Consider the following 25,108-nt stretch of genomic DNA (forward strand, 5'->3'; position numbering starts at 1 on the left):
TGTTAGAGTTTCGAATTAGAATGTTAGAGCATTCAAGAGTTGATTCGGTGGCAGTTTGCAGTGGGTCAAGGTACGCCACTGTGATTCTTCAATAAATTCATTAAAGCAAGCTTTGTCTGTTTGAAAATGGCATTTTTTTTAAGCTGCTGGCATATTCTTATCAGTAATAAGTTCCTGAGATGTGGCCATAGTAGTCACATCAGGCCTCGTGAAAATGCCACACTGTTAAATAACTGAAAATTACAACTGTTGATGTAGTTTGTTGAGTCTGAAGTTCTTGTAGGTGTATCTGAGGGTTACTCATGGTGAGGCTCCATGGGGATGGAATTCTGTAATTAAATATAATGAAGTTAACCCATTACAGCAGTCTAAGCCAGGGTGGTGAGGTTCTACTAAGATATATGGAATTGTTTTCAGAAGGTTATACCAAGGATCATTTTGCTATTTGATTTAGAATGTTAAGACCCCCAGAAGTATAAAAATATATATATTAAAACATTATTTTATGAAAATAAATTATTTTATTAATTCTTTTATTAATTTGATTACAACGGGAGCGTGGACATAGACTAGGGTTTAATTCCCCTTTCCCCAAATGCTCTGTGGGATTGAAGAGAAGTGGTAGCACAAGTATGGGAACAGGTTTACATCCAACATTATATCTTTCTGCCTCCACAGACTAGAGGTCGATGTCCTCCTTGTTGTCTCTGTGTTACGTAATGTGTCTTTTGATTGAGTGACAGTTTAACTACAACCCATTTAGTTTCAGTCAGACAGCCTGTGTATGAGAGTTATAGAATAGTCAACCCATATGTAGTTTTCATATGAGTAAAAAACACCTTTTATTTACATAAATTACAAGAAAGCACAAACCGGTTCACCAAAATCTACATTAAAAACATCTTGTATATATTACATTTAACAAATTTACCATAATTTACTCCATGCCTCCAGTAAAATCTTCAATAAAAAGAAGGGCTATGATACGGAATCTTTATTGGCATCTCTTTTTAAAATCGCTACTAGTCATAGAATGGAAACAGAATCGGGACATTGTACTCACAGCACTTAGAGGACAACAAAATCAGGACAATCTTCTGTGTGACCTCTTTAATATCTGAAACAGCTGATTCTGGACTAGTGGTTATAGAACTCTGTATACAATGTTTGTCAGCAGAGGAACATGAGGCTCAGTCAGTCAGTCTTCACAAGGAGGAAGTCGTGGAGTCCACCACTTCTCGCCCGTTACACACCGTTGGCACAATATTGGAGGCTGAAGCTTTAGAAAGAGAACAGTCCATTTTCAACAACAACCTGATCAGATTACAATTAACTGAGTCAGATTAGAGGTTAGAGAAGAAGATAAGAGCAGTGGAGGGGAAAACAGCACCTCATTCTTAATGTTTGGTCTGTCAACACACCACAGGGGTGTAGTGAAGTGATGCGCCTTCAGAAAGTATTCATACCCCTTGACTTAATCCAAAAAATGTTGTGTTACAGCCTGAATTCAAAATGGATTAAATCTAGTTTTCTTCTCACCTATCTACAGATATTACCCCATAATAACAAAGTGAAAATACTTTTTTTATTTTTTTATTTTGGCAAATGTATTGAAAATGAAATAGAAATATCTCATTAACGTAAGTATTCACCTTTGGCAGCAATTACAGCCGTGAGTCTTTCTGGGTAAATCTCTAAGAGCTTTGCCCACCAGGATTGTACAATATTTGCTCATTATTCTATTTTAAATTCTTCAAGCTCTGTCAAGTTGGTTCCTGATCACTGTTAAACAGCCATTTTGAAGTCTTGCCATAGATTTTCAAGCCAATTAAAGTCAAAACTGTAACTAGGCCACTCAGGAACATTCAATGACATCTTGGTAAGCAACTCCAATGTATATTTGGCCTTCTGCTTTAGATTATTGTCCTGCTGAAACCTGGATTTGTCTCCCAGTGTTGAACAGCAGACTGAACCAGGTTTTCCTCTAGGATTTTGCCTGTGCTTAGCTCTTTTCTGTTTTTTTTATCCTATAAAACTCCCTATTCCTTGCTGATGACAAGCATAGCCATAACATGATGCAGCCATCACCATGCTTGAAAATATGAAGAGTGGTACTCAGTGATGTGATTTGTTGGATTTGCCTGAAAGACAATGCTTTGTATTCAGGACATAAAGTTAATTTCTTTGCCACATATTTTGCTGTTTTACTTTAGTGCCTTATTGCAAACAGGATGCATGTTTTGGAATATTTTAATTCTGTACAAGCTTACTTCTTTTCACTCTGTCATTTAGGTTTGTATTGTGGATCAACTACAATGTTGTTGATCCATCCTACAATGTTGTGATCCATCCTCAGTTTTGTCCTATCACAGCTAACTCAGTAACTGTTTTAAAGTCACCATTGGCCTCATGGTGAAGTCCCTGAGCGGTTTCCTCCCTCTCTGGCAACTGAGTTAAGAAGGATGCCTGTATCTTTGTGGTGACTGGGTATATTGATACACCATCCAAAGTGTAATTAGTAACTTCACCATGCTCAAAGGGATATTCAATGTTAGCTCTTTTTATTAGGTGCCCTTGGTCTTTGTGGTTGAATCTGTGTTTGAAATTCACCATTCGACTGAGGGACCTTACAGATAATTATATGTCTGGTGTACAGAGATGAGGTAGTCATAAAAAAATTATGTTAAACACTTATTGCAAACAGAGTGAGTCCATGCAACTTATTATGTGACCTGTTAAGAAATGTTTTGTTCCTGAACTTATTTAGGGGTTGAATACTTATTGACTGAAGACATTTTAGCTTTTCATTTTTAATTAATTTGTAAACATTTCTAAAAACATAACTCTACTTTGACATTACGGGGTATTGTGTGTAGGCCAGTGATCCACATTTTTAATTTAATCAATTTTAAATGCAGGCTGTAAATCAACAAAATGTGGAAAAAGTCAAGGGGTGGTGATTTGTGAATACTTTCTGAAGGCACTTTATAATGTAATATGTTGAAATATCTCAATGATGAACAATGGTACTGCAAAATTACTTTTTAACGACCATGATGGTAATAATAAGGATGATGATGATGATAATAATGATAGATGATGAAGGTTGTGTTTGCCTGCCGGCTTGTACCTTGAGAGAAGCTGGATCCGGGGCCGGTGGTGACGCTGAAGCGTGTAGTGGCCACCCTGAGAGAGGTGACATTCTTCTGGGGCTGGAACAGGATGACGTGGGTCTTAGGGGCAAAGAGGCAGCCCAGCACCACCGAGCCACTCAGACTGACAGAGATACACATGGTGGTGGTCTGCACCTGAAGGGGGGAGAGGGAGAGAGGGAGAGGACGGGACCAGAGACAGGGATTACTCATCTGATAAAGCCATATTATGGAACACAATACAGCATAGAGACTGAGGAATGTCAAAAAGCTAACAGTAGCCGGACAACCTCAGGAAATAGAAGGTTCCATATGTGATTGTGTAGTGCTGCCAACATCATCTGAGAGGAGAGTGGTGTGAGTGAGCTGTTTGTTTGCCTGTCAGTCCCTCACTTAAGCCCCCCTCCACCTCCCCTCCTCCCTTCTGTCCGCCCACACGCAGTTGTGTGTCATCAGATAGTCCTTTTATATCCAGCCCAGATTTGTCTTTGTCTCTTCCGAGATGCCAGTTTAGTTATTGTGCAGCCTATAGGTAGTGGTGCATGGTGAGTGGGTGTTGGGTACATCTTGCCAGCCTGCCATCTCACACACTTCCCAGGCTCAGCAGGTGTATGTCCATGTCTCCCTGAATACTAATATCAGCATTAGAATGAGTTGGGCTGGCAGGCAGAGAGCACTTAGCAGTGGACACGACGTTCAAGCTGTGCTGTGGTCCTTCACTCACTGCTGACACTGACAGTAGGCTACAGAGAATGCAAATTCACCATAACCTGACACAAGTGAATCTGAGTTGTGTAGCGAGTCCAATGTGAAATGCACTAGAAATAAATATTGAATTGTCAACAGCCTCCACTTCTGGCAGTCCCTTTGTTGAGCTGAATACTGTCTGTCACATATAGGCTGCTGTACATTATGTTAAAACATTTCTCCATCTTTTTTTAATCTGGTTCATAAAATACCTAAAAGCTGGGATAAGAAACTGATGTCAACCTCATGTAGTATCATCAGAGTGCACAGGTGCTATGTTCCACACTTTGTATTCAGGAATAGTCTTAATAACACTGCAATGTGGGCAGTGTAGCCTTCTGCATAATCATAAGCTTCTAATTGATTTTAATAATGGAAAGATGTGTCTTAGGAACAACAGAGAGCTGGGAATCTGCCTTCTCAGTAAGACAAACTTAGGATGCAGAGCATGGCAACTCTGGATCTTCCTAGCCTCCTCTCACGGTTTGTGTGTGATTCAGTTGTTCATTATGAAAACTGACAAAGATTTTTGTAAGTACTCTCGATAAAACTGTTTTAAAAATGCTGTGTAGCCTGTGGAAGCCCTACTCTACGTATATTCAGGTGTGTTATTCCACAAAGAATCTAGCCCTCACAGGGAGAGTGAGATCATTCTACATTTTCAGCCTGAATATATATTTTCAGAAGGGGAACGTAAAACATGATTAGGTGATTTTAGGGCTTCTTTTGGCTTGTAGGAGAGAATGGGCAGAGGCATCATGCCCATAGGGGGCACCGGAGTGGCGGGAGACTCTGGCAGCTCCGGCGTGAAGGGTGACTCCGACAGAGCTGGAGTGACGGATGATTCCGGCAGCTCCTGACTGCCCCGGCGGCTCTGGCAGCTCCTGACTGACCGGCGGCTCTGGCAGCTCCTGACTGACGGGCGGCTCTGGCAGCTCAGGACAGACGGGCGGCTCTGGCAGCTCAGGACAGACGGGCGACTCTGGCAGCTCAGGACCGACGGGCGACTCTGGCAGCTCAGGACCGACGGGCGACTCTGGCAGCTCAGGACCGACGGGCGACTCTGGCAGCTCAGGACAGACGGGCGACTCTGGCAACTCAGGACAGACGGGCGACTCTGGCAGCTCAAGACAGACGGGCGACTCTGGCAGCTCAGGACGGATGGGAGACTCTGGCAGCTCTGGGCAGGAGGAAGACTGGCAGCGCTGGGCAGGAGGAAGACTGGCAGCACTGGACAGGCGGGAACACCTGTAGGGAGGAGACGGAGAGACAGCCTGGTGCGGGGGGCTACCACCGGAGGGCTGGTGCGTGGAGGCGGTACCGGATAGACAAAAAAACAGCATTGAGGACTACTCATTCTTCATTTATTCTTTCAGTTTATTTTTTTCACTGCATCTTCTTTTGCACTGATGTCGCTACATCCCATATCAATGTTTCACAATCCTGGTCCTTGCATATCCCCAACAGTACACATTTTTGTTGTAGTCCTGGACAAACCCACCTCATTCAATTCATTGAGGGCTTAATGATTAGTTGACAAGTTGAATCAGGTTAACTTAGACGCATGAATTTCACCTTTATGTCCATTACGAATGGAATTCGCAGCATCCACCCAAAGGTGAAATTCATGCATTCAAGTTATCCAACAAGGTCATTTTCTCGGCAAACAGAAAGGACACATTCTATGTACCAAAAACAAGCATCATATTCTGCACAATTAAGGCACCAACCACTGCAACAGGTCGGCATTGGGTAAATCCCTTTGAATTCAATCACTTTTTTGAATGACAACCTTCCATAAATATTTGCCCATTGTAGAAATGCTTTTTTGGACCTGAATGCCAAAACATTCAATAGATAAAAGTGCTCAAAGTTGACCCGTTTTTGCACAACCCACCATACCGTGAGACATCCATGTCTTCATCACTGAAAAGACAAATGGTTGAGATATAATATAAAAGCTTACAAACATGGTTGTCAAACGTTTTCATAATTTCTGAAAAAGTATATTTTTCATAAACATTTTGTCATTTTTTTAACCATTTACGCCAATTATCTAAAAATGAGTAAACTCAGATTCTTTCATATTTGTATATGTTGTAGCTTAGATCCTATTTTACCTGAGGGGCCCCAGTGTTGAGGATCGGCGGGGCAGATGTGTTGTTGCCTGTTGTATTTGGCACATGAGACAAATACAATTTAATTGAATGTAGGCCTACATAGAACACCACACATTGGCTGCTACTGTAGGCTGAATGATTGATTTGATCTAACTTTATTTTTCTCATGCACAGAATACAACATGTACCGTGAAATGCTTACTTACAGTTGAAGTCGGAAGTTTACATACACTAGGTTGGAGTCATTAAAACTTGTTTTTCAACCACTCCACAAATTTGTTGTTAACAAACTATAGTTTTGGCAAGTCGGTTAGAACATCAACTTTGTGCATGACACAAGTAATTTTTCCAGCATTTGTTTACAGACAGATTATTTAACTTGTAATTCACTGTATCACAATTCCAGGGGGTCAGACGTTTACATGCACTAAGTTGACTGTGCCTTTAAACAGCTTGGATATTTCCAGAAAATTATGTCATGGCTTTAGAAGCTTCTGATAGGCTAATTGACATAATTTGAGTCAATTGGAGGTGTACCTGTGGATGTATTTCAAGGCCTACCTTCAAACTCAGTGCCTCTTTGCTTGACATCATGGGAAAGTCAAAAGTGTGATTGGTGTGAAAAGTGCAAATCAATCCCAGAACAACAGCAAAGGACCTTGTGAAGATGCTGGAGGAAACAGGTACAAAAGTATCTATATCCACAGTAAAACGAGTCCTATATCAACATAACCTGAAAGGCCGCTAAGCAAGGAAGAAGCCACTGCTCCAAAAACCACCATAAAAAAGCCAGACTACGGTTTGCAACTGCACATGGGGACAAAGGTTGAACTTTTTGGAGAAATATCCTCTGGTCTGATGGAACAAAAATAGAACTGTTTGGCCATAATGACCATCGTTATGTTTGGAGGGAAAGGGGGAGGATTTCAAGCCGAAGAATACCATCCCAACCGTGAAGCACGAGGGTGGCATCATGTTGTTGGGGTGCTTTGCAGGAGGAGGCACTTCACAAAATAGATGGCATCATGAACATTCAATGTCATCTTGGTAAGCAACTTCAGTATATATTTGGTCTTGTGTTTTACGTTATTGTCCTGCTGAAAGGTGAAATTGTCTGTTGGAAAGCAGACTGAACCAGGTTTTCCTCAAGAATTTGGCCTGTGCTTGGCTCTATTCTGTTTTTTTTAAATCCTAAACATCTCCCTAGTCCTTGCCGATGACAAGCATACCCACCAGCCACCACTATAAAATTTAAAGAGTGGTACTCAGTGATGTGATTTGTTGGATTTGCCCGAAACACAATGCTTTGTATTCAGGGCATAAGGTTAATTTCTTTGCCACATATTGTGCCGATTGACTTTAATACCATATTGCAATCAGGATGCATGTTTTGGAATATTTGTTATTCTGTACAAGCTTCCGTCTTTTTACTCTGTCATTTGTTTGTATTGTAGATCAACTACAATGTTGTTGATCCATCCTCAGTTTTCTCCTATCACAACCATTAAACTCAGTAACTTTTTTAAAGTCACCACTGGCCTCATGGTAAAATCCCTGAGTGGTTTCCTTCCTCTCCGGCAACTAAGTTAGGAAGGATGGCTGTATCTTTGTAGTGACTGGGTACATTGATACACCATCCAAAGTGTAATTAATAACTTCATCATGCTCAAAGGGAATATTACATGTTTATTTTAATTGTATTGTTTTATCTACCAATAGTGCCACTCTTTACAAGGCATTGGAAATCCTCCCTGGTTTTGGTGGTTGACAGAGGGACCTTCCAGAGAATTGTATGTGTGGGGCACAGATATGAGGTAGTAATTCAAAAATCATTTTAAACAATATTACTGCACACAGAGTGAGTCCATGCAAATTATTATGTGACTTCTTAAGCACATTTTTACCCCTGAACTTATTTAGGCTTGCCATAGCAAAGGTGTTGAATACTTATTGACTCAAAATTACTTTTCTCTTTTTTATTAATTTGTAAACAAATACTCTCTTTCCACATTTCATTTAATCAATTTTCAACTCAGGCTGTAAATCAACAAAATGTGGAAAAAGAAATCAGGTGAGAATACTTTGTAAAGGAAAGGAAACCATGCAGAAAATTAATCACGTGACCAAATATTTAGGAAGAGGTCATCGTCTCATGGAATCTGTGAAGGAATAAATCACATGGAAAAAGTTAGTTAGGTCCAAAAAACAGATTTTCACAAAGCCAAATTAATGTATTGTGTTATAGGTTTCTTGATGCTTGTATCTAAATGAAAGTAGAACATTTTAAGATTGTTTTATACATCAGTTGGGGTCTCTATAAGCTACAATATGAGGTCCTAAACCAAGCATGATGAAGGTGCATCCTTGTAGCTGTGTGGGCTTTGGGCTAATATAGTGTACATTTTGGCCTTGGGGTAAGTTGAGCCAATGGCCATGGGATAAGTTGAGCCAATGGCCACCATACCCCTTGTACATTCTGATTGAATTCTGTCAGTTTTATTTATATTATGGTATTTTTGCAATATGTCATGCATATGAAGTCAAGATTGTGCTTTTTTTTACATTACAGAGCAGACACAAGCAAGGGTCTAGCCCCTCTTGAGGTCCTTGAGAGAGCAGCCAAGGAAGTGAGAGAAGGGATGCCCATTTGAGCAACAGCAAGGGAGAAAAAAATGACTGAATGATACTGAAGAGGTACATTGACAAAAAACAAAACAAACATGTACCTGTGTGAAAGAGAGGCTATAATAGAGTAGCAGAGGCACACAATGTCTTCTCTGATGTCATGGAGTCTGAGCTTGCTAAACATATCAAAACATTTCACGGACCAGTTTTATGGGCTTTAGTAGCCTTTAAATGCAGAGAACTTGCCCACGAATCAGCACATTGATACAACATCCCGGTCCCAGCGATCTGGTCAAGAAAAGGAAGTGTGAGGGATATTGAACAGAAAGATCTAGATCTGAAAGTACACACTTAGGAAAAAAGGTGCTAAGTAGAACCATATAGGGTTCTTTGGTTTGTCCCCATAGGGGAACCCTTTTTGGTGCTGGGTAGAACCCTTTGCAGAGGTTCTTCAAAGAACCCCTAAGAACCCTCTATGAAGGGTTCTACCAAGAACCATTTTATCAATCTGAATGTACTTTCTAGAACCGTCTGAAGGGTATATAACGAGAACCATATTATCTTTGGTGGGTTCTTCCTAGAATCCGAACGGGTAGAACGCATATTTAAATATTTATGACAATACATTACATAAATCATAAGGCCTTTTTTTGAGGGCCTAGTTATACCCTAACACAGTGCAGTGGAGGCTGCTGAGGGGAGGAAGGCTCGTAATAATCCCCAATTAACTTGCCACAAACCTCCTGTGACACAGTGGTATTAGGAATCTCCTGGATTACAGGCCACATCAGGTCGGCAAGTCACATTATGCTGGCTTTCAAAGTGACGTGTAATTCTGATTGGAATCCAGCCAGAGTTAGGATATCCAACAAGTAGAATTGTTAATCACCCACAACCTGCATTCAGAATGATTGCCAAGGTAGAGCAGATTCAAAACTGAGACTACCTCAATCATCTAAACTGGAACAAACATCTCAGTAACTAACGGGTGCAATAAATCCTATTACTAATAGACTGGATTAGTTTAGAAAACGGTATATTATTTACTGTATCTTTGTGTGGCATCAATATACTATACATGCAAAAACACAGTAAAACAAACAACTCTGAAAGTCTCCCTCCAATAGAGCATGCTGGACAATATGATATATTGTTCTATGTAGACCCCTTCTCGCATTCCAAAGACTCATCAAATAACCATTTCTGCCAAAAACGGTTCTTGGGGTGTTAAAGGTTCTAGAAAGAGCCCTTTGACTTACAAAAAACCCTTGATCAAAACGGTTCTTGGTAGAACCCTATCCCTCTGCAAATAACCCTTTTAGAGCCTTTTTTTCAAAGAGTGTAGGCATACATTTAAGATGTACAATATACCACACCACCATTCCATGAATTAAACTTTGACCTACCAGCACCATCCCCCACTGTCGCAGAACACCGTCACGCACTTACGCAAAGGCGGCTCAATTTGCCTTGTCCTGCTGCTCAACTTACCCCATACCAGGGTAAGTTGTGGAAATAACCACTTTTTTTATGGACAAGCTATGTTTTCAAAACTGTTAAGTTTACATTAATTCTGTTTTAAAAAATCCAGGGATACACAACATCCTGAAATACTGTATATGTAGATCTCTTTGTTAGAAAGAATACTATATTTCCTTGACGTAGTGATGCTGAATGTAAAAAAAAGGAAACGTCTCAATTTAACCCATTCTCCCCTAGAGTATATGAGTACAGTGCCTTGCGAAAGTATTCGGCCCCCTTGAACTTTGCGACCTTTTGCCACACTTCAAACATAAAGATATAAAACTGTATTTTTGTGAAGAATCATCAACAAGTGGGACACAATCATGAAGTAGAACGACATTTATTGGATATTTCCAACTTTTTTAACAAATCAAAAACTGAAAAATTTGGCGTGCAAAATTATTCAGCCCCCTTAAGTTAATACTTTGTAGCGCCACCTTTTGCTGCGATTACAGCTGTAAGTCGCTTGGGGTATGTCTCTATCAGTTTTGCACATCGAGAGACTGAAATTTTTTCCCATTCCTCCTTGCAAAACAGCTCGAGCTCAGTGAGGTTGGATGGAGAGCATTTGTGAACAGCAGTTTTCAGTTCTTTCCACAGATTCTCGATTGGATTCAGGTCTGGACTTTGACTTGGCCATTTAACACCTGGATATGTTTATTTTTGAACCATTCCATTGCAAATTTTGCTTTATGTTTTGGATCATTGTCTTGTTGGAAGACAAATCTCCGTCCCAGTCTCAGGTCTTTTGCAGACTCCATTAGGTTTTCTTCCAGAATGGTCCTGTATTTGGCTCCATCCATCTTCCCATCAATTTTAACCATCTTCCCTGTCCCTGCTGAAGAAAAGCAGGCCCAAACCATGATGCTGCCACCACCATGTTTGACAGTGGGGTGATGAGCTGTGTAGCTTTTACGCCAAACATAACGTTTTGCATTGTTGCCAAAAAGTTTAATTTCGCTTTCATCTGACCAGAGCACATTCTTCCACATGTTTGGTGTGTCTCCCAGGTGGCTTGTGGCAAACTTTAAACAACACTTTTTATGGATATCTTTAAGAAATAGCTTTCTTCTTGCCACTCTTCCATAAAGGCCAGATTTGTGCAATATACGACTGATTGTTGTCCTATGGACAGAGTCTCCCACCTCAGCTGTACATCTGCAGTTCATCCAGAGTGATCATGGGCCTCTTGGCTGCATCTCTGATCAGTCTTCTCCTTGTATGAGCTGAAAGTTTAGAGGGACGGCCAGGTCTTGGTAGATTTGCAGTGGTCTGATACTCCTTCCATTTCAATATTATCGCTTGCACAGTGCTCCTTGGGATGTTTAAAGCTTGGGAAATCTTTTTGTATCCAAATCCGGCTTTAAACTTCTTCACAACAGTATCTCGGACCTGCCTGGTGTGTTCCTTGTTCTTCATGATGCTCCCTGCGCTTTTACCGGACCTCTGAGACTATCACAGTGCAGGTGCATTAATACGGAGACTTGATTACACACAGGTGGATTGTATTTATCATCATTAGTCATTTAGGTCAACATTGGATCATTCAGAGATCCTCACTGAACTTCTCGAGAGTTTGCTGCACTGAAAGTAAAGGGGCTGAATAATTTTGCATGCCCAATTTTTCAGTTTTTGATTTGTTAAAAAAGTTTGAAATATGCAATAAATGTCGTTCCACTTCATGATTGTGTCCCACTTGTTGTTGATTCTTCACAAAAAAATACAGTTTTATATCTTTATGTTTGAAGCCTGAAATGTGGCAAAAGGTCGCAAAGTTCAAGGGGGCCGAATACTTTTGCAAGGCACTGTATATATGAGTATATGAAATATATTAAATGTCACCAATAAAACCTAAAGATACCATATATCTGATATACAATCAAGGACAATTTTTAAACTTTTTTTTACCCAACTTAACCTAAATCCAATGACATGGTGAAATGTTTTGTTGATTTCACGTTGAGTTCACGTTAGTTGACAACAACCAAAATGGAAATCAAAACTAGACATTGAACTGATGTCTATGCCCAGTGTGAAGGGCACTCTTTGCCTTTGGATATGAATGATGTTTCATCACCTTGTTAATTTGCTTTTCCCCTTCAGGGAGGACATCTTTAATATTTAATGTGGTAATCATGTTTGTAATTCATGCCTCAGTAGACCATAATTTGTTTCCTTAAACATTTAATCGATAACGTGCAAATTCTTGTTTGATTATTCAACCAGACTTTTCTGAAATCAAAGGGTAGGACTCTGAGTAAGATTGTAGCAGATGGAACACAGTCCACTTATAGCCTCATTGAAGACAATACACAAATCACATGAGTCTTTGTTCCAGTTCAGAGATAATCAGAGCGGTCAGATTAGAGCTGTGTTGATCTGTTCTGTCCGTGCCCCCTTCTCTCCCCTCCTGCCTAGGGGCCATGAGGGAGGGTCCCTTTGAAGCCCTGGGAGACACACAGTAATCCCAGCGCACGGGACACAGCTGGGACTCAACGTCCTGATCTTTCACACTCTACTCCGCACGGGGACACACAGCTACTTTCTGTCCCCCATCCAGACCTCATACTCTCCAGCCTGTCCATCTGTGTCTGCAGAGGTAGGTGCACCAGGGGACCTCTCTCTCTCTCTCCCCCAGTCCACACTGGTATCCCAGAGGGGAAAAAATACCACAGAGTTCAGTACCTCTCTGAAACTCTATGTCATCAGATCTCTAAGTTCAGGACTCAACAGTCACTTGGTCACTAAGATTTTTCAATCTGGGTCGTTCCAGGAGTTGAAAGCCTGTGCCCTTTAATATGAACCACACAATTTTCACCATCATTGTAAAGTCTTAGTTATTTGGTGGCTTTGAGAAAGTAATTTCTTAAAATTCAAATAAAATTGTATTTGTCACATGCTTCGTGAACATCAGGTGTAGGCTAACAGTGAAATTATTACTTACGGGGTCTTCCCAACAATGCAGATTCTTATTTATTATGCAGATTCTTATCTATTTCATGCGATTAGTGAATAATTGACGTCTGTCCCTCATTTTAAGGTCAACCTTGTTACGTGAACTGAACACTCATTTTAATATGGTCATACTATTCCTTTTTAATTTATTTTTTCAATAGAAACATTGAACATCTAATAGTCAAATCATAGTGTAAAAGCAGGTGAGCTGCTTCTACTCTTTTTGGCCATTTTCTAGTGTTTAACAATAAAAAAATATGAAGCTTGTATTCACTTTCCCCTCCCTCTTGCACACAACAAACTTCCATATAGTGGTGAGGAGGAGCTCTGCGGAACCTTCGTGTCCAGAAGTCATTTAGCCATTCATTGAAGCAATTGGCCCTCTGTAGAGTTGCTATTTTCTCAAGTTTTCTCATGTCAATTAACTTGTGACATTCTTGGATTACTCATTATACTAATGAAGTCAGATTGAATCAACAAATACGATACTCAGTTTAAAACAGTTGAAGGGTACAAAACTGTGTACATATCTGGCTGTGTTGGCAAAATTTCTACCTATCCCATCGAGTCAAGTGGGGAGAGGCTGCCCATTGTCACAGTTCTAAGACCAGTCAGAAACATCCAGCTAACCCAACGCCGATGACGACAGTGGATGTTTAAACACAGTGGATGTAAAAACTGAACTTGGATCTTCGTTAAGTAGCAATGATATCCTTCGCCACCATTGTCTTACGACACGACACAACACATACTGTACTGTAGCTCGAACCAGTCATGACTATTAAAAAAAAAGTTTATTTCCAGAGAAATTCTTAGTTACATCATTACATAACTAACTAGCAAAGAGGTTTTGACGTTGAGGGTGCAGTAATCATGAAGTTTGGCAATGTGGACAAAACTAGCATAGTTCAGCTAGCCAGTTCTTTTAGCCAGGACAAACAAGTTTGGGACAGGATATAGCTGAGCGCACATGCGCACTAGGCTAATTCAGGACAGAAATATTAATTTTTATACCCAAATATCAGGATCTGGCGGCAAACATTTTGATTAAACAATTCAGAGACTGAAACTAATACATCATATGAGAAATAATTAAGTAAAACAAAGCTTAAAATGATGTTTGAGTGAACCTGAATCCAGAAATTGAATGACTCTTCCTGCTCCTCACCACTCTATTCCCACTGTTGCAAAGGGATTTAAATTGAAATTGTCAATCCTGTTACCGTCAACCCTTCTACTTTAATGTGCACTTCATTGACATTTACTATATATATATATATATTTGTTTTACTCTTGGAATGGAAAAACATGTTTTTTCTTTACATGTGCAATTTATGACCGAATGTAAAAAAGAAGAAAAAAAACATTTTTAAAAAGCAAAACAAATTATATAACCTAAAGGCCCTCTATTGATGGAAGGACCCAGCTGTTATGCTTTTTGGTAGGCTCTGCTGTACACACTCCACACACAAGCTTGTGTACAGTATACACATACTGTACGCACATAATGTTGGAGAGCATTACTTTAGTAATGCATTACTAAATCCATTGACCAATCTTCAATAAATACCGTAAAACGTATATTTATAGCATTTATCTGCTAAAATCATTGAACACAACCAGCGCTTATTGGAGACAGGCTTATCCTTGAGTTAGGTGTGTATTTCCTTAAAATGATACATCAGGATTTTGGTAATGAGGATATTATTTTTATGTCTCTGCATCTAGTATGAAGGACGAGGTAGTTTCGCGTGCTAATGCTAACTAGCGCAGAGACCTAAACTTCATTGCCAAAATCCGGAAGTATCCCTTTAATGTACACAGCACTTTGCTCTATAAAATGTTGAAAAGACTACCACACTGTTGTGACCGGTATGACCAGTATAAACATAATATTAACAAATCCATCAGACTTGCAAAGACTAGGCTGCCTGTCATACACCCCCCAATTTCACTCTTCACCACCATGGAGAGCATTATTTGATGTTGTGTTGTCTTTTTGTTGGTGCCATTGCAAGGACATGACCATGGGAATATCAGAGTGGTGTCCATGGTTACCTCGTGAACAATTAATGTAGACCCCGTGACTATTTGAAACAGGCGTTTACTTACTGAAATGTATTAAAAGGGAAAGGTGGTTATTTGAGACTGCGTTTAATTGAGGTTTTATGGTAGGTATGGTAATGTGGAAATGAAATTATCATAACACAATGAGGTTTGCTCTATGCTAATTGTCATTTTAAGTAGCCAATGTCAAGTGTTTTTTCAGTTTAAATCCATCCCACCTATTTAAACCCGTGATTTTGCCGGGATATGATCACCTCTGAGCCTTTGTTCTACTCTGGAACAGATTTATCAGTCACATGAAAATAGATCTGCTTCTTTTATCAGAGTTAAAGACAAGCAATCAAAGAGATTTGTTATCTGTTTAGAAAAGATTCAATGAGCCAAACTCACGCCCCCTGACTTACGACTTTAAGGACACAGGAAATACACAAGTAGAAATAACAACCAAATGATCAGTTTCATGTGTCTTCAACCTCAGTTTGTAAAGTACTGTATATATACACTGTATGTTAGGCAGTGTGTTGAGGTTGTGTTAATTTCTGGAAGAGTAGTGATGTACTGTGAAACTCAAAAACAGCAAAAACATGTGACTTTGTTTACAAAATCAAAGGCATTGGATGTCTGCTTATTATTTACACCAGAATATCAAAGTCTATGTGATTTGATAACTCACCCTGTAGTCGCTGGCCGTGACATAGAAGATGGGCTGGAAGGCCAGCCAGATGATACAGGTGGTGTACATGGTGAACCCAATGAACTTGGCCTCGTTGAAGTTCTCGGGGCACTTCCTGGTCTTAAAGGCGTAGACAGTGCAGAGGATGATGAGGATGCAGTTGTAGCTGAGGGACATGAGCATACTGGAGTCCTTGCTGTTGCACTTGAGGGTAACTATGTCCCTCCTCTCAGGGTTCACTTCCTTCCTGACCCCCGGGACCTCCACCAGGAGCCAGACCACCACCACCACCAGCTGGCAGGAGATCAGACCCCCGCAAATGGCCACCTGCGAGGCAGGACTGATGAACCTCGGTCGCTGGGCTCCGTCCTTCACCCCGCTGAAGATGCGTGCGATGCGGTTGGTCTTGGTGAGAAGCGCAGAGTAGCACACAGCAAAGGAGGTGCCCAGGCCTAGTCGACGTAGGGTACACACAGCCATGGAGGGCTTGGAGATATAGATGAAGGTCATGCTGTAGCACATCAGAACACCCAGCAGGAGGATGTAGGATAGCTCCCGCCCGCTGGCCTTCACCACAGGGGTGTCGTTGTGCTTGAGGAAGAGGCCAATGATGAAGAGTGTACACATCATGCCCAGGCAGGACATGGTAACAGGGCCTATAGCCCAGGCGTCCTCCCAGCGGATGTACTCCTCTGGTAGGTTGTAGCAGCCTGTCAGGTTGGCCAGGGGCCATTCGCTAAACTTGCAGTCGGCGCAGGTGAACTCGTTCTTCAAGTACTGGTAAGGCTGGCAGGGGATGCAGATCCAGCAGCACACATCTCCAGGCTGCATGCTCTTCACCTCGTTCTTCCTGCAGGGGTCGCTGCATTGGGAGGTGGGTGCGGCATGGCCTTCCCAGGGGATCTGGCTGGTGTTAAGAGTCAGATTCTGGGCCCAATAGCCCACCTTACGGTAGACGTAGCGTCCATCCTCTTTGTGGTAGTGAAAGATGTTGTAGCGGCCTAAGCTGTCTCCAAAGATATCGAACCTCACCATGTTCTCTGTGTCTGCTGGACGGAATGGAGCTGCAGAGTGATAAAGAGAAGACCATGGTCATGTTATGATGGTTGAAAGTGAAATAAACAAATTAATGTCTATCCTTGACAATACAATATATCATTAACCCTCTGAACCCTGACTCACTCAGATTCGTATTTTGAATTGTGTACAATGTGTACAATGAATCCAGAGTCTTGGAGTCAACATGTTTTTATTGAATGAGCTTGTATCTGCTTCATCACTTCACCTCTCTGCATTCCATTCCTTTCACATGGGATTAAACAGTAGCTGATGCATCGGGGACACAGGTGCAAACCCAGCATTTACATAATTGAAGCCAGACGGTTGAGTCTGTTTTCTTTGACATAGGCTTATTGCACTCGAATGAGAACCTCAGAGAGAGGTTTAAAAGTTGTTTTTTTACTATTCAGATGCCAACAACTATGGGTTTAGAGCAGATTCATTCAACACCATGGAATAGACAGTTACTATTCAATCACTTGGTAGCATGTCAAAAAGATTGAACAGTTATCTTAACCTCAATCCATTCATAATGTCTAACTATGGAATAACAATTTGCAAGACATGGATAGAAATACCAATGCATTCATAGCTAGAAAGTAAACAGAGCAAAATGACAGAATTGCACCTGGACCGTTGAGATGTTTAGAGATTTTTAGAACCATTCTCAGCTGAATAGCCCCATTATTCTCCATAGAGAATCATCTAGTCTCTTTTGAACTAGAGGAAATGGGGCTTTGTAATGGATGAAGGATAATTTGTGACCCTGCTGTACTGCCATTTCCCCAAAGATGTCCATACACTTCAGGCGATTCTAGTCTTGTAATACAATCTGATGTCTTCTGACAGCAGGCTCCCCTGGGGATCCATCTACAATCCATGGACTGCTGAGATGGTTAGCTTGGCTAAAGCAACCCTCATGGACTTTGAAGCCCCACCCACTCCCACCATCACTCATATTCCCACCTTTTACTGCATCCCTACCTTAAGACTTGGAGACACAGCTACTCAGTCAACGGTTTAGTAGTTAGAGCATTCGGCTTGGTGGGGTTGTTGTTATCTGTGTTGTACAGATGTGTTGCTGCTATAGAGGTTTACATAAATTATCTGTTACTCTGAATATCTCTGGTCACCACCTGACTGAAAGTGTTGTTCCCTGATGAGGGTGTTTATGTGATTCCTATATGTAATATTCAGGCTGTAGGCCAAGTCACTCTCCACACACTCCAGGCAGATGAGATGCATGACAATATGAGCCTCAGCGTGTGAGGCTGGAAATGGTTTCCTCTTTGCAAATTGAATCATTACAAGCTCTTATCTTCAGCAGCAATATAAAAACAACTAGAATTAGTCCTGGACTGTTCCCACTTACTGTAGGATGGTAGGAATTGATACAATGGATCTAAATTTATGTAATCAAATTTGTCAGCAAGTAGGACACTCATGGGTAGATTATGATTGCAGTATATCATGCAGTGTAGTTCATTTTCAACATTATGTGTCGAGAGACTAATAAGAGACAATTATATAGATGAAAGAGACTTTAGTCATCAACCAAAAATCAAATACAAAGAAATACAGTTGAATATGGTCTATTTGTTCTCTGGCAATAATCTCATGGAAAATCACTTCTTAGGAGATAGAAAATCAAATTTCTCTGTATACATCTAACAGGGTTTCTGCCAATGCAGAAATATGTTTTCAATGTTTATGTATTCCTACTGGTTGGTTGAATTTACATATCAACAAGGTGTTATGCCACTGGTCATGCTTGCAGATAGGGGGAAATTGTGGACGTCAATTCTTCCCAGTCCAATAATTCTATCCAAGTGGTAGGTCACGTTCTGAAATAGTGCATTATATTTACAATGTGTCAGAGGTCACTTTGTACATTTCCTATAGAGTACAGATCAAAGGTTTGGACATACCTACTCATTCAAGGGTTTTTCTTAATTATAGAATAATAGTGAAGACATCACAACTATGACATAACACATATGGAATAATTTAGTTAAACAAATCAAATCAGCTTTGCACACTCTTGGCATTCTCTCAAACAGCTTTATGAGGTAGTCACCTGGAATTAATTTCAATTAACAGGTGTGCCTTGTTCAAAGCTCCGCCCACAACCGTAAGGCTCTCCAGAGGGTAGTGAGGTCTGCACATCGCATCACCGGGGGCAAACTACCTGCCCTCCAGGACACCTATACCACCCAATGTCACAGGAAGGCCATAAAGATCATCAAGGACAGCAACCACCCGAGCCACTGCCTGTTCACCCCGCTATCATCCAGAAGGCAAGGTCAGTACAGGTGCATCAAAGCTGGGACCGAGAGACTGAAAAACAGTTTCTATCTCAAGGCCATCAGACTGTTAAACAGCCACCACTAACATTGAGTGGCTGCTGCTAACACACTGACTCTACTCCAGCCACTTTAATAATGGAAATTGATGGGAAATGTAAAATATATCACTAGCCACTTTAAACAATGCTACCTAATATAATGTTTACATACCCTACATTATCCATCTCATATGCATACATATATACTGTACTCTATATCATCTACTGCATCCTTATGTAATGCATGTATCACTAGCCACTTTAACTATGCCACTTTGTTTACATACTCATCTCATATGTATATACTGCACTCAATACCATCTACTGTATCTTGCCTATGCCGCTCTGTACCATCACTCATTCATATATCTTTATGTACATATTCCTTATCCCCTTACACTTGTGTCTATAAGGTAGTAGCTTTGGAATTGTTAGCTGGATTACTTGTTGGTTATTACTGCATTGTCGGAACTAGAAGCACAAGCATTTCGCTACACTCGCACTAACATCTGCTAGCCATGTGTATGTGACAAATAAAATTTGATTTGATTTAATGTGTTTGAGCCAATCAGTTGTGTTGTAACAAGGTAGCGATGGTACGCAGAAGATATTTGGTAAAAGACCAAGTGTAACGAACCTCTTCTTCGTCTGATGAGGAGTAGGAAAGACCGGAACAAAACGCAGCTTGGTAAGTGTCTATGATTATTTATTAACCCAGAACACGAAAATACTTAATACCAAGTGAATTGAAAGAAATAAAAATCAAAACACTTCTGTATGGTGAAAACACAGACACAGAAAACAACTACCCACAAACACCAGGTGGGAACAGGCTACCTAAGAATGGTTCTCAATCAGAGACAACAATTGACAGCTGCCTCTGATTGGGAACCATACCAGGCCAAACACATAGAACTATAACACACAGAACAAACATGGAATTCCCACCCCAACTCACGCCCTGACCAAACTAAAAAGGAGACATAAAAAGGGAACTAAGGTCAGGACGTGACACCAATAGAATAGCTCAAATAAGAAAAGAGAAACAACAGTCCATCATTGCTTTAAGACATGAAGGTCACTCAATCCGGAAAATGTCAACAACTTTGAAAGTTTCTTCAAGTGCAGTCGCAAAAACCATCAAGCACTAGGATGAAAACTTCTCTCATGAGTGTTAAACAAATGAAAATACCTTTTGCCTTGACGACAGATTTCCACACTCTTGACATTCTCTCAACCAGCTTCACCTGGAATGCAAAGGGTGGCTACTTTGAAGAATCTCAAATATAAATATATTTTGATTTGTTTAACACTTTCTTGGTTACTACATGATTCCATGTGTAATTTCACAGTTTTGATGTCTTCACTATTATTCTACAATGTAGAAAATAGTTTTAAAAAATAAAGAAAAACCCTTGAATTAATAGGTGTTTCCAACTTTTGACTGGTACTGTATATGTATATATGTGTACGGTACCTGTTAGATATTGGGGGCTTCCTGTGATGTGCTTTTGTATGTATGATTGCTGTACAAGTGAGATAGTTAGCATGCTCGAAATATAATGGTCACATTAGCCCCTGCTAATACACAGTTGTTTCCATGTTGTAGACAAATCTACAACCTTCAACAGGCTTCTGTCCTGCACATCTAATGTGTTTTCTTTGTGTCTATTGTCAGAGAGTAAACCACAGATCAACTGGGACCATTGGCTGGCATTCCTTTCATTAAAAACACAACGCAAGAGAGTTACATGCTGACCACACCGTTTGCGTCGTGTGTGAGCTTCTGCGTGGCCAGGCGCTAAAATAGGTTCTATTTGTGATGTTCAACGAGCTGCAAGTCCGGCCTCTCCCATCTCCTCATTGGTTTTTAGGAGCATATACCCATGTGGGTGATTGAAAGATGAACTGATGTCCACACTCCAGTCGGTTGTAGTAATGCACCGTAAAGTTGGTTGCCAACCGCCCTATAAAGTCCAAAGAAGTCAAAAAGAAGCCTGAGGAAGGAGGAGAGATGACGAAAGGAATTCAGTTTACCGTTTATTCTGTGGATTATTTGTCGGAGTAGAGGACCGTGTGCATTTCAGATAAAATAACAACCCAATGTTTATATCCCAGGACAAATTAGCTAGCAACACCAAGCTAGCTAGCTAAATTGCCATAAATGTTTAATGCTTTTTGACCTGTCTCCAAATTAATATAATTTGTTTTGATATTTCAACCTGCGTGTCCTGATCATGTCTGGCGTGGGGATATAAAATCAAAATGCACGCGATGGCGCATGCAGGCGCGTGTTAGCGATCACATCTGTTACATAATGTATAATGATGTAGATACTCATCAATCTTCAAACTCACCGTCAAACTTGGTCTTCAGGATATACTCCCTGTAGAACCTCTTGCCGTTGCCTGGCTTCAGAGCGTCACAGATCTTGGTGGTGGAGTTGGGGCACAGCGACTGCCTCATGTTGTGCAGGGCATGGGCCATGGCATAGACAGCGTTCACCACAAACATGATCTTCGACTCCTGCTCAAACAGGCCGTCCCGCAGAGAGTGCTTCCCACAGCCCAGGTCATGGAGGCTACATTGGAATCTATTCTCCCAGAACTCCCTGAACCAGGGGTTACGTGTGTTGTTGTAGGGATTCAGGCCCGTGAAGTACTCAGCAAACTGGGGGATGGGGTAGGAGGCCAGCTCGATGGTAAAGGCCCCGTCCGCCACAGCCTCGCTGCCCCTCACCACGATCTCCTGCGCCCCCCAGCCATCGCTGGCCACCCAGGTGAAGGACGCGTTCAATCGGTTGGCAGCCACCAGCAGCTCCCGGGCGTCCTCGCTGCGTGTGAAGAGAATGACCACCTTGGCATTGGACTTCTGCCGCAGCGAATGGATCACCTGGTCATAGCTATAGCGGTTCATCGACCGGCTGACCTTGGCTGAGGTGGCGATACAGATCTGGCGGGCGCGGGCCTCCTGCTGGAAGGCGTCGATGCCCGTCTCGCCATAGTCGCCCTCCGATGCCACAGTTGACACATAGGTCCAGTTGAAGAAGCGCAGGATCTCTGCCATGGCCTTGGCCTGATAGAAGTCAGGGGGCACCGTGCGGGCAAAGTAGTCATAGCGGCTCTTGTCGCTGAGCTTGGCGCTGGTGGAGGCGTAGCTGATCTGAGGGATCTGGAAGAGACGAAGGAGGTTGGCCACCTGGAGAGAAAGAGAGAGAGGTACAATGAGAGCATGATCCAGATTTAAACAATACTGTAGGGGCTTTATTTGATATCTATTGTGGAAGTTCAGCGTTACTGCTTGATTTAAATTTAAAAGCAATGGTCCCGTGTAAGCGAAGACTGCGTTCAAGATGACCTCTACATAATTTGTCTAAATCGGAAATGACCTTTACATTTCATGCAATCTGTAACGCTCCAGAGATCCAGATGGAATAGTGCCAAGTCTTTACAGTACCTAGACATTATACCCTAGTAATAGTACTGGTAAAGTATAGTACTTATAACTGTTATACATGTATAACAATTCACTGAATTAATTATTGGGAGTTCTGATATATTATTAAATCAAAACAGATTTAGCTTGTGGGTCATTTCTTTATAACTCAAGTGGTGAAAGGAGCCACATCAGATACAGAATACAGTAATCTCACTAACAGTTTGGCCTAAAGGGACAATCAGTCTCACTCCAATCTGCAGCCTCTCATTGCCCTTGAGGTCCTAGCAGTGTGTTTCACAACTCTCCTTTCTGCTGTTTGTCTGACAACATCCTTGGCTTGCCACGGGCTCCAAGGATGCCCACATAGACTACAACCCAGATCTGTCATATCTCATCTACCACACTGTCGACAACATCCACCAATAAAACCATGCAATATCTGATGATTCATTGGCTTGCGAGAAACATTTTAAGGCTAATTTCCCCCAAATTCTACATATTTTGCAATGGGATGGAGAATATATTTTAAAAACTAAAAACTAATTTCATACAATCCTACACATGTTTGCAGGTTTTAAAATGATGTGTGAGCGAGAGTGACTAACAGAATGAATATGGACATCCGAGTCGGTAATTCGACCATGACTACTACAAGTTTAGATAGCTGGCTAGACTAATTTACCCATCTAAAATGTTTTTGCTGACATGGGCTACTTGAGTTCTTGAGTTTTTGCGTAAAGTACGTTGGATAAAACATTTCACAAAAGGCCTGATGGAAACATCAAAATATTTGCACATAAAACCGTTTCCACTGCCATTTCTCATATAATTAGTTTTGCCGACACAAAAAGATCCCACCATGTGGAACGAACAAATTGTCTGTCGGCTTTTATAAATCTGCACTGAAACTTCCTGTTTCCATCACAGCTGTCATAATGTTTGTTGATATGGTATGACTTCTCACATAAAAACTTTGAATGGAAATGTGGTTAGTGACTGACATAACAAGAGAAACTGCTTATACACAACAACATTTAGAAATTGAACATTATGTATTCTGTTATTCTAACTCTCAACAGTAAGTTCAGACCCCGACTGAGTTCCGCCTGCGATCCGTGGGCTTAAAACATTGCCGCCATTTGCCCATCCCTGATTTAAATAATTTATAGATTCCATTCTACTATCAAGAAATACACATAGAAAGACAGACAGAGGGGGGGATTATACATCATAGAATCAAAAAAGCCTTATATTTTGTATTTTTCTCTGGCTGTAATAGGTTTTGTCAGTGACCAGTGATGTGGTGCAGTAGAAAATGCTCACTGACTTTAGCTGGAGCCAGAGAGGTTTTGAACTCTCCTTCTTATTAATCTAGTAACTAATTGACTGTCTGGTGATGTCACCAGGCAGAACAAAACTCCATCCCACCAAAACAGGCTGAAATTTCAGGCGGTCTTTTCAAACAGCTCTTACACTAAAAAGGCATTATCATTATTTTCACAATTTGACAGTATTATTACAACCTCATAGTGTGGAAATATATATAAAACAAGAAAATCTGTTTTTTTTTACCACACTGGGCCATAAAAAAAATCATATATGCATGGTCATGTATAGAACTGTCAAGAGTGTTGTGAACAGGCTCACACTTTATTCAGGCTGGAGTGAACAAACAGGCAAACTGCGTCAACCTCCAGGAAAAAAAGGCAAAAGCGCAAAGCGCAAAAAAACACTCACCAAAGCTAATGTACCAAAATACATACCATGTGCACAAACACGGAACATGGAAACATAGCCTGGCGCGTCTCAATAACCCCATAACAATAAACAATTTCACACAAAGACATGGAGGGGAACAGAGGCATAAATACATGTAGTGTGATTAGGGAATGAAAACCAGGTGTGCAGAGAACAAGAAAAGGAATTGGAACAATGAAAAATGGAGCGGGAGTGGCTAGAGAGCCGGTGACTTCGAACGCTGAACACCACCCGAACAAGGATAGGAGCTGACTTCCCGGAAGTTATGACAGTACCGCCCAATTGATGCGCGGCTCCAGCGGCCGGAGGCGAGGTGCAGGATGATCCGGCCTGCGATGGTGGAACTCCCACAGCAGTTCAGGGTCCAAAACATCCGCCACCGGAACCCAGCACCTCTCCTCTGGACCGTACCCCTCCCACTCCATTAGGTACTGAAGGCCCCTCGCCTCAAATCCAGGATGGAACGAACGGAGTACGCCGGGGCCCCCTCACTGTCCAGAGGGGGCGGAGGAACCTCCCGTACCTCAGATTCCTGGAGAGGACAAACCTCTACCGGCCTGAGGAGAGACACATGGAATGAGGGGTTAACCTGTTTTCGCTAGGGGGCAGCATTTTCACTTTTGGATGAAAAGCGTGCCCAGAGTAA

At 41.3% G+C, this 25,108-nt stretch overlaps 1 protein-coding gene across 1 annotated transcript in view; it reads right to left on the reverse strand.

The window, feature by feature from the left end:
- Positions 1–814: 814 nt before the first annotated feature.
- LOC124019644 (metabotropic glutamate receptor 2-like) overlaps positions 815–25,108 on the reverse strand; it is a 79,495-nt gene continuing 55,201 nt past the window's right edge. The window contains exons 3-6 of the mRNA XM_046335050.1: positions 21,624–22,464; positions 15,864–16,927; positions 3,131–3,308; positions 815–1,279 (exon numbers count right to left, since the gene is read on the reverse strand). Of these exons, the coding sequence (XP_046191006.1) occupies positions 1,206–1,279; positions 3,131–3,308; positions 15,864–16,927; positions 21,624–22,464 (2,157 nt within the window). The 3' untranslated portion in view covers positions 815–1,205. The remainder of the gene's footprint in view (positions 1,280–3,130; positions 3,309–15,863; positions 16,928–21,623; positions 22,465–25,108) is intronic.

Source organism: Oncorhynchus gorbuscha, linkage group LG03 (assembly GCF_021184085.1).
Source record: "Oncorhynchus gorbuscha isolate QuinsamMale2020 ecotype Even-year linkage group LG03, OgorEven_v1.0, whole genome shotgun sequence".
NCBI lineage: Eukaryota > Metazoa > Chordata > Actinopteri > Salmoniformes > Salmonidae > Oncorhynchus > Oncorhynchus gorbuscha.